The sequence below is a fragment of the Lynx rufus genome, unplaced genomic scaffold, assembly GCF_022079265.1.
Source record: "Lynx rufus isolate CCGP_SWC_20201006 ecotype Redwood Valley unplaced genomic scaffold, mLynRuf1.p SCAF_4, whole genome shotgun sequence".
Taxonomy (NCBI): domain Eukaryota; kingdom Metazoa; phylum Chordata; class Mammalia; order Carnivora; family Felidae; genus Lynx; species Lynx rufus.
The window spans coordinates 96,057,234-96,070,845 of record NW_025814856.1 but is presented as its reverse complement, the minus strand read 5'-3'; the positions used below and the strand labels follow the sequence as shown (position 1 = coordinate 96,070,845).

Sequence of the window (13,612 nt, the reverse complement as noted above, 5' to 3'; positions counted from 1 at the left end):
TTCCCCCCACCCTCGCTTTACTCCCCTCTCCCAGTAAGAGGGTTTGTCATGGTAGTGACAACTGGGAAGGAATTTACCAGTTTGCTTCTCTTTAGTTTATGTAAGTTAATGTCAAGGAGAGGGTATCTGAATGTCACTGAAAATGTCTTCAGTAGAGAAAGTAAAATTCTTACTGAGAAAATTTGACCATTTGACAGCTTCAAATTCACTCCAATTAAGTCTTTTTTAAAAAATTTAAATGATCTCTGACATTTGCAGGAGTAATTGAACTGTAATCACATTATGCTTTTGAGAACCACTGCAGATAATTAACGAAGCATTAACCGTTATGCAATTTGAATTTTTAAACTCTATTTAAGTTATTAAAATATAAAATATCTTTACATTAATATAAGATCATAAATGCAAATATACAGACAGTCCCCAACTTATGACCCTGGAGTTTTTGACTTCATAATGGTGTAAAAGTGATACACATTAAACAGGAAGCTGTACTTCAAATTTTGAATTTCGATCTTTCCCCAGGCCAGTGATACGCAGTATGGCACACTCTTGTGCTGGGCAGTAGCAGCGAGCCAGAGCTCCTAGTCAGCCACATGATCACAAGGATGAACAGCCAATACATTTACAACCGTTCTTTTTTTTTTTAATTTAACCTTTTTAATGTGTATTTACTTTTGAGAGAGAGAGAGACAGAGCACGAGCAGGGGAGGGACAGAGAGAGAGGGAGACACAGAATCCAAAGCAGGCTCTAGGCTCCGAGCTGTCAGTACAGAGCCCGACGCGGGGCTCCAACTCACAAAAACTGTGAGACCATGACCTGAGCCGACGTCAGACACTTAACTGACTGAGCCACCCAGGTGTCCCAACAACCATTCTGTTTTTTACTTTCAGTATAGTATTCAATAAATTACATGACACATTCAACACTTTATTGTAAAACAGGCTTTGTGTTAGATGATTTTGCCCAACTGTACGTAAGCTAATACAAGTATTCTGAGCATGCTTAAGGTAGACTAGGTTAAGCTATGATGTCCAGTAGGTTAAGTGCATTAACTTCATTTTCAACTTAACATATTCCAATTTACAATAGGTTTATTGTAATGTAACTCCATCATAAGATCTGTATTTATTAGAAGTAAAAAGAGAAAACCTTCCAATGGTTTCCTACTGTGTATAGACTAGTCTCAACTTCTTACAAAGTCTGAAAGGCTCTCCAAGATCTAGTCTCTTCTTTCTTCTTCAAACATTTTTCCTTCCACTCTCCTGCTTTCAAACTCAACTAAACACACCTTCATTTGGTTCCTCCAACTCATCCAGGTCTTTACAATTGCCCTAACTTGCATGTGGTAGGCTCCTCCTCATTATTCAGATCTCAGTTCAAAGGTCAATTCTTAGAACAGACCTTTCAGTATTTAATGTTGTCACCACCACTACCCATCATTCTCTATCACATTATGCTTTATTTTCTTTATAGGACTTATTACCACTTCTAACTACTCCACTTGTTTCCTCGTCTATTGTCTGCCTCCCTCACTAGAGTATATTCCTGCTGTCAGAAGGAATCTTCTTTCTCTTGTTACTATACTCCTTATACCTAGTTAGACATTCAATAAATATATGCTGCATAAGTGAAGAAAAGTAAAGCCTTACTTAGCAGCATTACACAAAATACCCAGTGGAATTTTCCAGTTATTTCTAATACTAGTAACTGGCAAACTGCATACTGGTCAAGAGTAACCTATTATTATATATCTATTTTTATTATATTTAATAAATACATAAGATCTACTATTATATACAATAGTAGATATTATAACCTAACTATTAGACTGTGTCTAATACAGCATTATTTTCTATTACTATTATATATAACATCAGATATTATATATCTATTATTATTCATTATATGCATTCTTTAGTTATAAGTAGAATACTTTTTACCCCCTTCAGCTTTACACAGTACTCAGAGAAAACTCTGGGACTTAAGTTTAGATTTCTTTCAGGGAAAGATGGTTTTATAACTACTGAATAAATACTATATAAAGTACTAAAGTTTAAGAGTTAATTTTTTTTTTTTAAATTTTTTTTTTTTTTAACGTTTATTTTTTATTTTTGGGACAGAGAGAGACAGAGCATGAACGGGGGAGGGGCAGAGAGAGAAGGAGACACAGAATCGGAAACAGGCTCCAGGCTCTGAGCCATCAGCCCAGAGCCTGACGCGGGGCTCGAACTCACAGACCGCGAGATCGTGACCTAGCTGAAGTTGGACGCTTAACTGACTGCGCCACCCAGGCGCCCCTAAGAGTTAATTTTTAGTTGTGGAACTTTTAAAACACTAATGTGAAACAAAATGCTGAAACCAAGCTTTGATATTACAACAAAATATTACAAAGTAACTTCTTTACAAAGTTATTTAAACTCTTGCCATTCCAAAGAAAATGTGAAACCATTGCATTTATGAACAGACTATGTAACATAAATTAACTGAAAAAAAGGCAACAATGTTTAAGAAAAAGACAGCAATCTTTACGCCCTTCGTGGGGCCCCAATTCATAACTCTTAGATCAAAAGTTGTGCTAAGTAAAAATAGATAAAGGCAATGATAGATGAGAGGCCCAAATGAGAATTACATTACAGGGCTCCCTTTCATTCTCTTGTAAAATTTATGTTTTAGGAAGATAAAAACATTATTTGCGTGAAATGTACATTTTCACTGTGCTTTAACATATATAAATAAGTAAACATACCTTCTCTGATTTAAGTACACTAAGTTCCCACTGAAGTTTATCATTTCTACTTGGTTCGGTCGTCCTAAGTGATGATCCACTTGTCACTAATGGCAAGTGACCCAAAAACAACTGTTCTTGCTTGCCTTCTTTTCCAACAGTCCTATTTTCCAAAGGAATTTTATTTTCCTCCATTATTTTTGATTCTTCACCAAAATCTTTATTTATTTTAGAAACTGACTCTCCAGAATCTTTGCTTGTCCTTGTCACAAATCCATCTTTTAAAGAATCTAATGGAACATCACATGCATTTACATTTTCTTTCCTATTATGATTAATGATGATTTCTAGCTCTCTACATCTCAATAAAACTTGCTCTTTCTCTTGCTTTAAAGACTTCACTTCATCACTCAGAAAACTAATCTCACCATGTTTCTGTTTTAATTGTTCAGAAAGATCAGACAGCTTCTCTGACAGTTCTAATTTTTCTCGCTTGGTCACCTCAAGTTTTTCCATAAGTTCTGTTGTATCTTTCTCAACAACCTCACCAATTTCCAAGGGTTCTCCTATAAAAGTTTTGTCATCATCAAAGACTGAACTTTTCATTTTTACCACAGTTGGATTTATTCTTTGCAAATGATGAAGCTCTTCACTAAGTGTTTTAAGCTTACTTTTATACTCTGCTTCTTGTTTGTTTTTGCTGTCTTCTAAATCAGTTTTCACCTTGAGAAGGCAAGCATAGTCCTCCTGTAACTCTTGATAGTTAACTTCAAAATTTTTTTCAGCAAATGAAAAAGTGTTCCTTTGCCTTTCAATCTCTTCAGTTAGCTGAATACATTGTTTTTTGAGGTCCTCATTTTCCTCTGTAAGTACTTCTATTTCTTTTTGCCAGTTACAGTCTTGGGATTTGGACTTAATGGAGTCTGTGAAAAGTAATCTTTCTTCTTGGTTAACAGGAGTACACATTTTCAACATGTCTTCAAGGGCTTTCTTTTCATCTTTAAGAATGCTATTCTCTGCTTCAAGACGTGTGAATTTTTCTTGAAGGTCATCCTCTTTTTCCTTCATTTGTTTCTCCAACAATTCAGTTTTAAGTTGTAATTCTTGAACTTCTTGTTCAAGAGTACCCTTTTCCTTTTCTTCTTGCCTGAGTATTTCAATTTCTTTTTGAAGTTCATTGATTTGAAGAGTCATTTCTTCTGATTTTGAATTCACAAGGGACTGCTGTAAATCTTTTAGCTTTGAAATTTCCAAAATTAGTTGATTCTGCTTAGTTATCAAACTATCTTTTTCAAACTGCATGGTTTCTATCTTTTGACTCATTTCATTCTGTAAGCCATCTATCTGCTGTTTATAGTGAATGCCTAAGTTATCTTTAAGTTTCTCAATATTTATTCGATGTTCAATTTCTAAATCTTCTTTCAGTTTGGAAAGTTCTTCTTCATGACTAAACAGAAGCTGTGTCCTCAGCCTCTCTAATTCAGCTTCTTGTGATTCAGCCATTCTGTCTAATACAGCATTCTTTTCTCTCTCTAACATTTCCAGTTTTATCTTGTAATTTGTAACTTCTGCTTCATGTTTTAATTCTAGTTCTTTTCTGGACTCAGATGCAGAAACAATCTCAGCTTTCAAATCTTCCACTGTACTAAGGGACTTATGTGCTTCATTGAGTTTACTTTCTTGTTCAGCTATTGTTTGTCTAGCTCTCTGAATTTGTTCCCTTGAAAAGCTCAATTCTTCAAAAAGGTCTTCAAGCTGCCTCTGTAGAGTAGAATTTTCTCCTGAAATTACTCCTAGTTCTTCCTTGAGTTTTTCCTTTTGAGAATTACTATCTTGCAATTTTATATTCAGTTCATTTATTGCCATATTCATTACTTTTATTTGATCTTCATTAACAGTAATACTTGGATATGATCTTAAAGCATTCTCCATTTCTTCTTTATGCCGTATTTTAAGTTCATCTATCTGTGACATGTGTTGTTTTATTAACTCCTGCTTCATCTGTACTATCTGCTGCCCATACATCTCATCCAGCTCTGCCCGGAGCTGTTCTAACTTTCTTTGTGTTTCTTGTTCCATTCTTTGCAGAATATCAGTTTCAAATTGGCTATCTTTATGATTTTTCTTTTGAAGTTCTTCAACTGTCCCCATTAACTGTTTTATTTCCTCAGAACACTGTCTTTCTTTTTGCTTGGAATGAGTCAGCTCTAATTTCATATTTTTAATCTCTTGGTTCTTTCCTACAACCTGTTCTTGTAATTCTTCCAGTAATTTATCAGTAACTGTGACTTTATCCATTAGCTCTAGAGTTTTTTTTTCTTCTTCTATTATTTTTGTTTTTAGTTCTTCAATGATTGCATCTTTTTCCTGTATTTCTTTAATTGAGCTTTCTACTTTTTTATCTTGTTCCTTTAGAAAGAAAAAATGAAAATATAAAAATGTCAGTTTTAGTTCCTGGCAACTTACATTGCTTAATCTCAATACCAAAATATTGAGAGAAGTCTGTTTTTTTCAATAATTCTATAAATAGTAACTGCTAGGCTTGCCCTTCAATTTTTCCCAAGTCAGTGAGATAAGACCTGTGTACCCAACACTATTTGTGAGCAAACACTACAGCAGCATTGGTCTTCTTGAAGAAAGAAATTTTTCTTACACTGCTATGGTGAAAAATATTAATTTCAAAATTAGTAGGATTAAAATGTCTAAACCATTATATTTTCATCTTTCTTATTAACTAATAAACTTAGTATTTTCTATAGGTATAGTACTATGTACTCTTTACAGTTCCAGAAGAAAGTCTTAAAAATAAATCAAGATTCCTTCTATGTATTCTAGTGACTTAAAGGTGTCTGATGAGCAAATGCTACGAAAAGACTAAAACAACAAAAACAGGTTCTTATGGGTCTGCCTTAGTTTCATTCCTGTGGCTGACCTCAAGTGACATGTAAAACAACTACACCATTTATAGCAAATCAACTTGGTCCTAGACTTTGGCTTTGAATAGAAATTTGAAAGCGGGGCAGACATTTTTTTCCACGTCTGACTTGGGACTCTACTGTGGAACTGTATATAAGCCTAAACCTAGGACACAGGCCAAGGCATACTCATAATCACAATCATCCTTAAGAATGTTATCACATAAGGGAGTCAAGCAAAAGCCCTAGAAACAAAGTTTTGCCTCTGTCACTTAGTTGCCTAAATATTTAAGGGCTGAGGTCCCAACTACAAAGAAAGTATAATCCATAGAATGGAACAAACACAAGTAGGTAAGTAAAATCACCTAAATGACTCAGGAGTCCTAAGGCCAAGAGGACTTAAAGGCACCTTGAATGGATTTATTAATATATCTAAATAAAGAATGTCAAAGCCTAGAAAAAGGAAGGCGTGAGACAGAAATGTTGGCAGTACACATTCCACCACAGTCCAGGTGCCGTGAGACTGCGAATTCTGAGCACTCTGGGAAAACCATACTTAACACAGAAAGCAATGTAAGGGGTTGTAGCAAACAGAATTTAAGAATTTCAGTCCACAGGCATGACTTTTCCTTCTGTGAGATGGATACATCAGGTTATCATAGCGTAATGCTATGGAACATTTGATTCCTCTAATATCCTTTAATCTCATGCTCACTAAACAAACTTTCTATTATTATTATTTGGCTTTTCAAATTCATTTGCCCAGAGAAAGAAAGTAAAATCCAATGAACCTGAAGTATGCAGGTCCTGGTGATAATAATTTCTCACTGTAAATTAATAATCTCATCTTCAAGATTTAAACATTTAGCCTCTTGAACTTGGAAAATCTGAGCTCACCTCTGAGATAGCTCAAGTCTCAGATGATAGAAGATAAAAATCAGAATTATTTTTTCTTCCAAGATTTTATTTAAATTCAAGTTAGCTAACATACAGTGTACTTCTGGTTTCAGGAGTAGAATTTAGTGATTCATCACTTATATATAACACCCAGTGCTCGTCACAACAAATGCCCTCCTTAACGTCCATCACCTATTTAGCCTATCCCCTCAAAAACCCCTCAGTTTATTCTCTATAGTTAATAGTCTCTTGTGGTTTGCCTCCCTCTCTGGATAAAAACCAGACTTCTGAGCCTACAAGTCAAAGGCCAGAATATGCACTATATAAATTAACTAAGGCAACGACAGCTATACTGTGAAGCCTCTTGAGCAAAATCCTATCAGCTTTTTTCTTGGTATCACATATTCCATCCAATGTCACCATAAGTGATTACCAAATGCTGAGCCTTCTGACTTCTGTACTATAATATGACATTTAAATCACTTTAATCTCTTAAATTGCAGTGTTTTCACCTGTAAAATAAATACCATTTCTTCTATCTCATAGAATACGTTTGAAGCTAAAAGAAAATGAATGTATTAATGTATTGTATGCACATTGTGCTATATAAAAATGTAATATCTTTGTATACTAGAAAGTATCTAGAAGGCATTTGGAACCTATAAGAAAATAAAATTAGTTCACGGAGGTCAACTTCAGTTGAACTGTTAAATGAGTACTTAGACTTGGAATATTAACATCTGTTAATACTTCCATTTCCTGATTTTTCTATTGGGGAGGAGGAATCCTCATAAAACAGTGTCACTTAATTCAAAATTGTCCAACATGTGATATAACTGCAAGCAACAATAATTCTTCATTCAACTATTAAATAAATTCATGGTTCATTTTTCTTAGTACTGTTTATTTCAAAATATATGGTTTTAAACCATATATTTTGTGTTGGAAAAGACAGCCCTGTGGTTGAAGATACAATCCCTCTATTTTTAGAAACAGACTTGAGGCAGTGGGGAATAATATACTTCTTGCCTGTGACTACTGCACCATGGGAAGTTCAGAATATTATGAGTAAAGAGAATGAGGCTGGAATCACCATGACAGTTTCAACCATCACCCTAATGCTCTAGTCCCTCAGCTGATCTGATGGAACTACTGCTCAGGGGGAGTCATTCAAAGTTAAAAAAAAAAAAAAAAAGAGAGAGAGAGAGAAAATTTAAAAAATATATACATAATAAAGAAGAGACTAATAATTGGGGTGCCTGGGTGGCTCAACTGGTTAAGCATCTGACTTCGGCTCAGGTCATGATCTCATGGCTTGTGAGTTCCAGCCTCAGGTCAGGCTCTGTGCTGACAGCTCAGAGTCTGGATCTTGCCTCAGATTCTGTGTCTCCCTCTGTCTCTCTCTCTGCCCCTCCCCTGCCCATGCTCTGTCTCTCTCTCTCTCAAAAAAAATTAAAACAAATTTAAAAAAAAAAGAAGAAGAAGAGACTGATAATAAAAGCATTCTGCTAACAGAGGCGCCTGGGTGGCTCATTCGGTTAAGTATCTTACTCTTGATTTCAGCTCAGGTCATGATCTCATGGTTTGTGTGATCAAGCTCCTGCATTGGGCTCTGCACTGACAGCGAGGTGCCTGCTTAGGATCCTCTCTCCCTCCCTCTCTCTGCCCTTCCACCACTTGCGCACGCGCTCTCTGTCACAAAATCAATGAACTTAAAAAAAAAAAATTCTGCTAGCATTCAAATAAACAAAGGTTTTCCCCCCTATGAAAATGAATTATTTGGGGCACCTAAGTGGCTCAGTCAGTTAAGCATCTGACTCTTGATTTCTGCTCAGGTGTGGAATCAATGCAGAGCCTGCTTGGGATTTTCTCTCTCCCTCTCTCTGCCACTCCCCTGCTTGTGTACTCTCTTTCTCTCTCTCTCAAAATAAATAAATATTAAAAAAATAAAATAATGAATTATTTGAGTTTTAAATACTTTCAAATAATACTGCCTGCTGAATATAATAAATACAACAAAATCCAATTTCCAGGCTCTTATAACGAGACCTAGAGTATCTCTCCACTCTTCCCTCCTGAAAAGGCTCACTTTTGTTTTCTTTTTAATTTCTTTAACATTTATTTATTATTTCTGAGTGACACAGAAGATAGAGTGTGAGCAGGGGAGGGGGCAGAGAGAAAGGGAGACACAGAATCCAAAGCAGGCTCCAGGCTCTGAGTTGTCAGCACAGAGCCCGACATGGGGCTGGAACCCACAAACCATAAGATCATGACCGGAGCCAAAGTTGGACACTCAACTGACTGACCCACCCAGGCTCCCCAGGAAATGTTTATTTTTATTGCTTCATTTCATCATATTATACATGTTAAAAATATCTTTATAAAGCCTCACTTTAAAAAAAAATTTCTTTTATGTTTTATCTTTGAGAGAGAGAGAGGGAGAGAGAGAGCGCGCACAAGTGGGGGGGGTGGGGGTGTGGGGGGCGTGGAGCAGAAAGAGAGAGGGAGACACAGAATCCGAAACAGGCTCCAAGCTCTGAGCTGTCAGCCCAAAGCCCGACGTGGGGCTCAGACTCACAAGCTGTGAGATCATGACCTGAGCCATAGTTGAACACTTAATCAACTGAACCACCCAGGTGCCGCTACAAAGGCTGACTTTCAAAGACTATTTCTGGTTAAACTATTTTTTGCTACCTATCTATTTTTAACATCTTTTGTCCTGGGTCTTTATGTACATTCCCCCTCTAAAATGTCCTTCCTATCTCTATCAGTTCAGATTCATAATGTATTTGCTTATTTACCAAATGAGTACTGAGTAGCTACTATGTGCCACACAGAACTGTTGCTGAGAAAATGAAATATAATTAGAGAGAGATTATTCCAGACCTGCCTCAAATATCCTCTCCTCCTAAAGCCTACCCTGAATCACTTCCTTTATGAAGGCAGACCTTATTAGGAAAACATGGATGGTGAAGAGGACGGAGGCAAGAGGGGGCAGTGCAGTAAAGCACAAGAAATATGGCTCTGGGCCAGCTGTATGGGTTTGAATCACAAGTCTGACAAGTGTCAGTAGGGTACCCTCAGTCAAGTCATTTAACATAGGTGAACCCCATTTTCTCTTTTGAAAAACAAATAAAATATAACCTACAGGGATGAGTGACTTTTAGGATTTAAGATTATAATCTTATGAGATATGTTGTGTATCTATGTATATATAAATATATTCTCTAGAATACATATGTGTGTGTATAAACACATACACATACACACATACATATTTACATATTTATACATAATATATAATACATATGTGTGTTCATACATAAAAACAAATATAAATATGTAAATTATATATATTTCCCCCCTTTTCCTCTATTACCACTTATTTGCTAAATAAGTATTCCATGCAACTTTATAAAACATAACTATCATGAAAGGAGAATCCACTATTTTTTTTCTAATTAAAATCCATAAAATTTCATTTTTTCTTGGAAATATTTTCAGAATTTCATAACCACTGGTAAAATGAGTAGAAATACTTATAGATGAAAAGAAAAAAAGAATGTTAATTATGTTTATAAATTTAGATTCTCCTGAGAACTCACTTTAACATAGGCTGATCACTTCCAAGGAACTCAGTAATTAGTATTATCTTAAAAACTATTATTGTAAGACTCCCAATTGCTTTTGAAATAAGTTGTTTTATATAAAGAACACTTCTTAATTATGAAATTTTGTAATTCATGTACATAACAAAAAATATAAACACTTGCATAAAAAACTTCAATTATAAAGCTGCTGTACATTGGCTAACTTCCTTAAAATAAACATACCATTTCATATGTTCTAATTTTCTCTTGTAAGAAACTAATTTGCATCTTGAAGTCTTCTTTCTTTTTTTGATAATCTTCTAATAAATGGTCTTGTTCTTCCAGCTGTTGCTGATGAGTGAGGATCTGTTGTTTGGCTTGTAACAAATCTGCAGCTGTGCTACTATGAGTGCTGTTTCTCAGAGTTTCACTAGCCTGTAACTTAAAAACAGAAAGAAACCCCCAAGTTAAAGTCTGAAGTGATTACGCTAGGGAATAGGCATCTTTTGGGATATTACTCAGCTCACAATTGCTCTCTGGGAAATCTGCTAGATTCATAGGCTTGAAACCTAAGCAAACATGCTGTCATGGCTTATCAGATGATTATGGGCACATCATACAAGCTGAACAGTAAGATTATCCCATGACAAAGCAGAAAAAGTCTAATAAAATAGGGAAGACTAAGGCAGACCTACAGAAAGAAAAGGGGCCTGAAAGACAGTACTTCCTGGATTCCTGATATCCTTCTAGTTTCTGATTCCAATCCCTTTCAGAGGCCTGGTTGTATTTCCACCTTGAATTCTGTAATATAAGCCTGTATTTAAATTTCTCCCTTTTGCTTAACCTATCTCAAATTATTTTCTGTACTTGCCATCAGAAACCTTGATTAATACAATTACATTCTTATGGCTCTGATTAAAGGTAAATGGAATATATTCTGTCTGGTTACCATTTTAGAAAATAAAATAAAATCATACCAGGGTTGGCAAAGGTAGGATGTGGCTACATGTTAATTTCTGCAAAAATCCACCCATCAGACTTAAAAGATATTGTAGGCTTTCAGTATACAGACGAGGATGAACAAAGAAAATAACAGCAAAGAAACCACAAAAGAACTAGTTAAATTCTTGGTTAACATAATAACAGGTGTTCGTTATTTTTTCCAACATGATACATTATAAGCAGATGTGATTTTAAGTTTAAATTTGTTTTAAAACTCACGAGCATTTTTTAAAAACTTCACTACCAAAAATCTAATAAATTTTGTTCTATTAGTAATACTTACATGCTGGAACTGAATCTGTAATTTCTGACTTTGTTCTGTCAACTCTAAAAATTCTCTCATTGTCTCATCCTTTTCTCTTCTTGCTTGTTGTAAATTAGCAGTAAGCTGGGTTATGATGCCATCTCTTTGTTTAATGGCAGCTTCAAATTCTTGTAACTAAAAGACATCAGTGAAAATAGTAAGTGCCAGACTTTGAAGTTTATATATTTTGAGAGAGACAGAGATGGGTGTAGGAGTGTGTGCAAGCAGGGAAGGGGCAGAGAGAGAGAGGGAGAGAGAGAATCCCAAGTAGGCTCCATGCTGTCAGCTTGGAACCTGAGTGGGGCTCGATCCCATGAACCATAAGATCATGACCTGAGCCGAAATCAAGGGTCAGATGTTTAACTAACTGAGCCATCCAGGTGCCCCTGCCAGACTTATTTTTAGAACAAAACTGATTATTAGTACAGGCAACTATTCAAAAATATACAAAATGCATTGTCAGACTGTAATTAAAAAAAATTTTTTTTAATGTTTATTTATTTTTTAGAGAGACAGAGACAGAGCACAAACAGGGAAGGGCAGAGAGAGAGACGGAGACAAAGATTCTGAAGCAGGCTCCAGGCTCTGAGCTGTCAGCACAGAGCCCGATGCAGGGGTCGAAATCACAGACCGTGAGATCATGACCTGAGCCTAAGTCGAATGCTCAACCAGGTGCCTGGGCAGATTATAATTGTAAGCAATCTCATCCATATTTGAAAAAATTACCTTGCAGAAATTGGTTTTACTTCCAAAACAACTTTAAAAAAATTACCTGATGAACAAAATACACTAGGTCTAACTTATCGATTATCTGCTTCTAGAAGGACAAGTGCCTTTATATTCAGGGGTGCCCCAATCTGTTCCCAGGCAACATCATCATAGACATGTTCGATTCTCACTTGCTCCTGGAGAGGATGAAACTAAAATGTATTCTGTTGTCTTCATCAATGGTCTTTTTCACCTTGGTTTCATAACTGACTGCCACAAACAACAGATGTCATTTCAACCACAAGAGGTCCCTTTACAAGGACTCACTGACATTTTTAATGAGTTTAAGTCATAACATTCTGATGCGGTTTGCACCATATTTTCTCTCAGGCTGATTACAAAAACATCTATTCTACTGAAGTGCTTTCAGCCTAGCTATCTCATAAAGTTAAACAAAAGATTCCAGATTGTATTACCCCTATTCATGGAATCTTAGTGTTAAGCAAGTTATTTATGATATGTATAAGAATATTATGAGATAACTTAAGTTACTATGACTTAAGTTATGTACTATTTACATATGCTAGCATTCAAATTTCCTGTTTTTGTTTTTGTAACAAAACAAAAGCCACATAAAGTAGGCATACCTGCTGTAACCCTTCAGTCCCATAGGTGGCTCTCATTTCTTCTAGTTCCCTGTTCAGCTCTTCAATCTCATGTTGTTTGCCAGCCAATTCATTTTCCATCATCTCTAGGTGGGTCTGACTGTACTGTGCTCCATGTTCAGAATAAGAATCATCAGCACCAAATTCTTCTTCCTAAATCAATCCAAGATATTTAATAATTCATACTAACAACATTCCTCAGGAAGAGGGATTCAAATATTGAATTCCATAGTAAAGTCCACTTTAAAATATCACTTATCACCTGAGAATTTACTGGAATGACTACCTACTTTGTTATTAATGTGCTATATACCTTAAAAGCAAAAACAAAATATCTACAAATTTGGTTATAACTGAGCTTTATAACAAAAGACAGCTAATTTTGTTTTGTTAAACATTAAAAACATTTAGAAATCACACACAGAAAGAAATGCATGCAGGAAACAGCTTTGTTAGTAAGCCAGATGGTTTTTGATAGTGTAAAACATTAGTATCATAAGTAGTTTTAAATACTGTACCCTTAATAAATTTGTGGGCTTTCCTGTTCTCACCACAAAACTGCAACCATTTACCTGTACAAAAACAATTTCCTGATATATTATGATTTTAGATAGAACTTTATTTAAAGCTAACAATTATAATTCTGCTAACTGTATTCGTGCATATTTTATGGATAGGGAAAATGCCTCATTGGCAAAAAACAGATACAGCGATTAAACTTAAATATATAAAAGACATTATGATCGTTTCAAATTCCAATGATTCCTAAAACACTTGAGGGCTTACAATGCAGAAGACACTG

The 13,612-nt window shown here is 35.4% G+C and overlaps 1 protein-coding gene across 4 annotated transcripts in view; it reads right to left on the bottom strand.

Annotated features, from left to right (window-relative positions):
- The window catches only part of AKAP9 (A-kinase anchoring protein 9), a 152,920-nt gene that overhangs the window by 103,448 nt on the left and 35,860 nt on the right, over nucleotides 1-13,612 (bottom strand). For 2 of the 4 annotated variants that reach the window (XM_047094567.1, XM_047094569.1), the window contains 5 exons: nucleotides 13,329-13,382; nucleotides 12,793-12,963; nucleotides 11,417-11,572; nucleotides 10,375-10,572; nucleotides 2,751-5,138 (listed from right to left, as the gene is read on the bottom strand). In XM_047094567.1, the coding sequence (XP_046950523.1) occupies nucleotides 2,751-5,138; nucleotides 10,375-10,572; nucleotides 11,417-11,572; nucleotides 12,793-12,963; nucleotides 13,329-13,382 (2,967 nt within the window). The remainder of the gene's footprint in view (nucleotides 1-2,750; nucleotides 5,139-10,374; nucleotides 10,573-11,416; nucleotides 11,573-12,792; nucleotides 12,964-13,328; nucleotides 13,383-13,612) is intronic. The other 2 variants (XM_047094568.1, XM_047094571.1) reach the window with 1 other exon arrangement.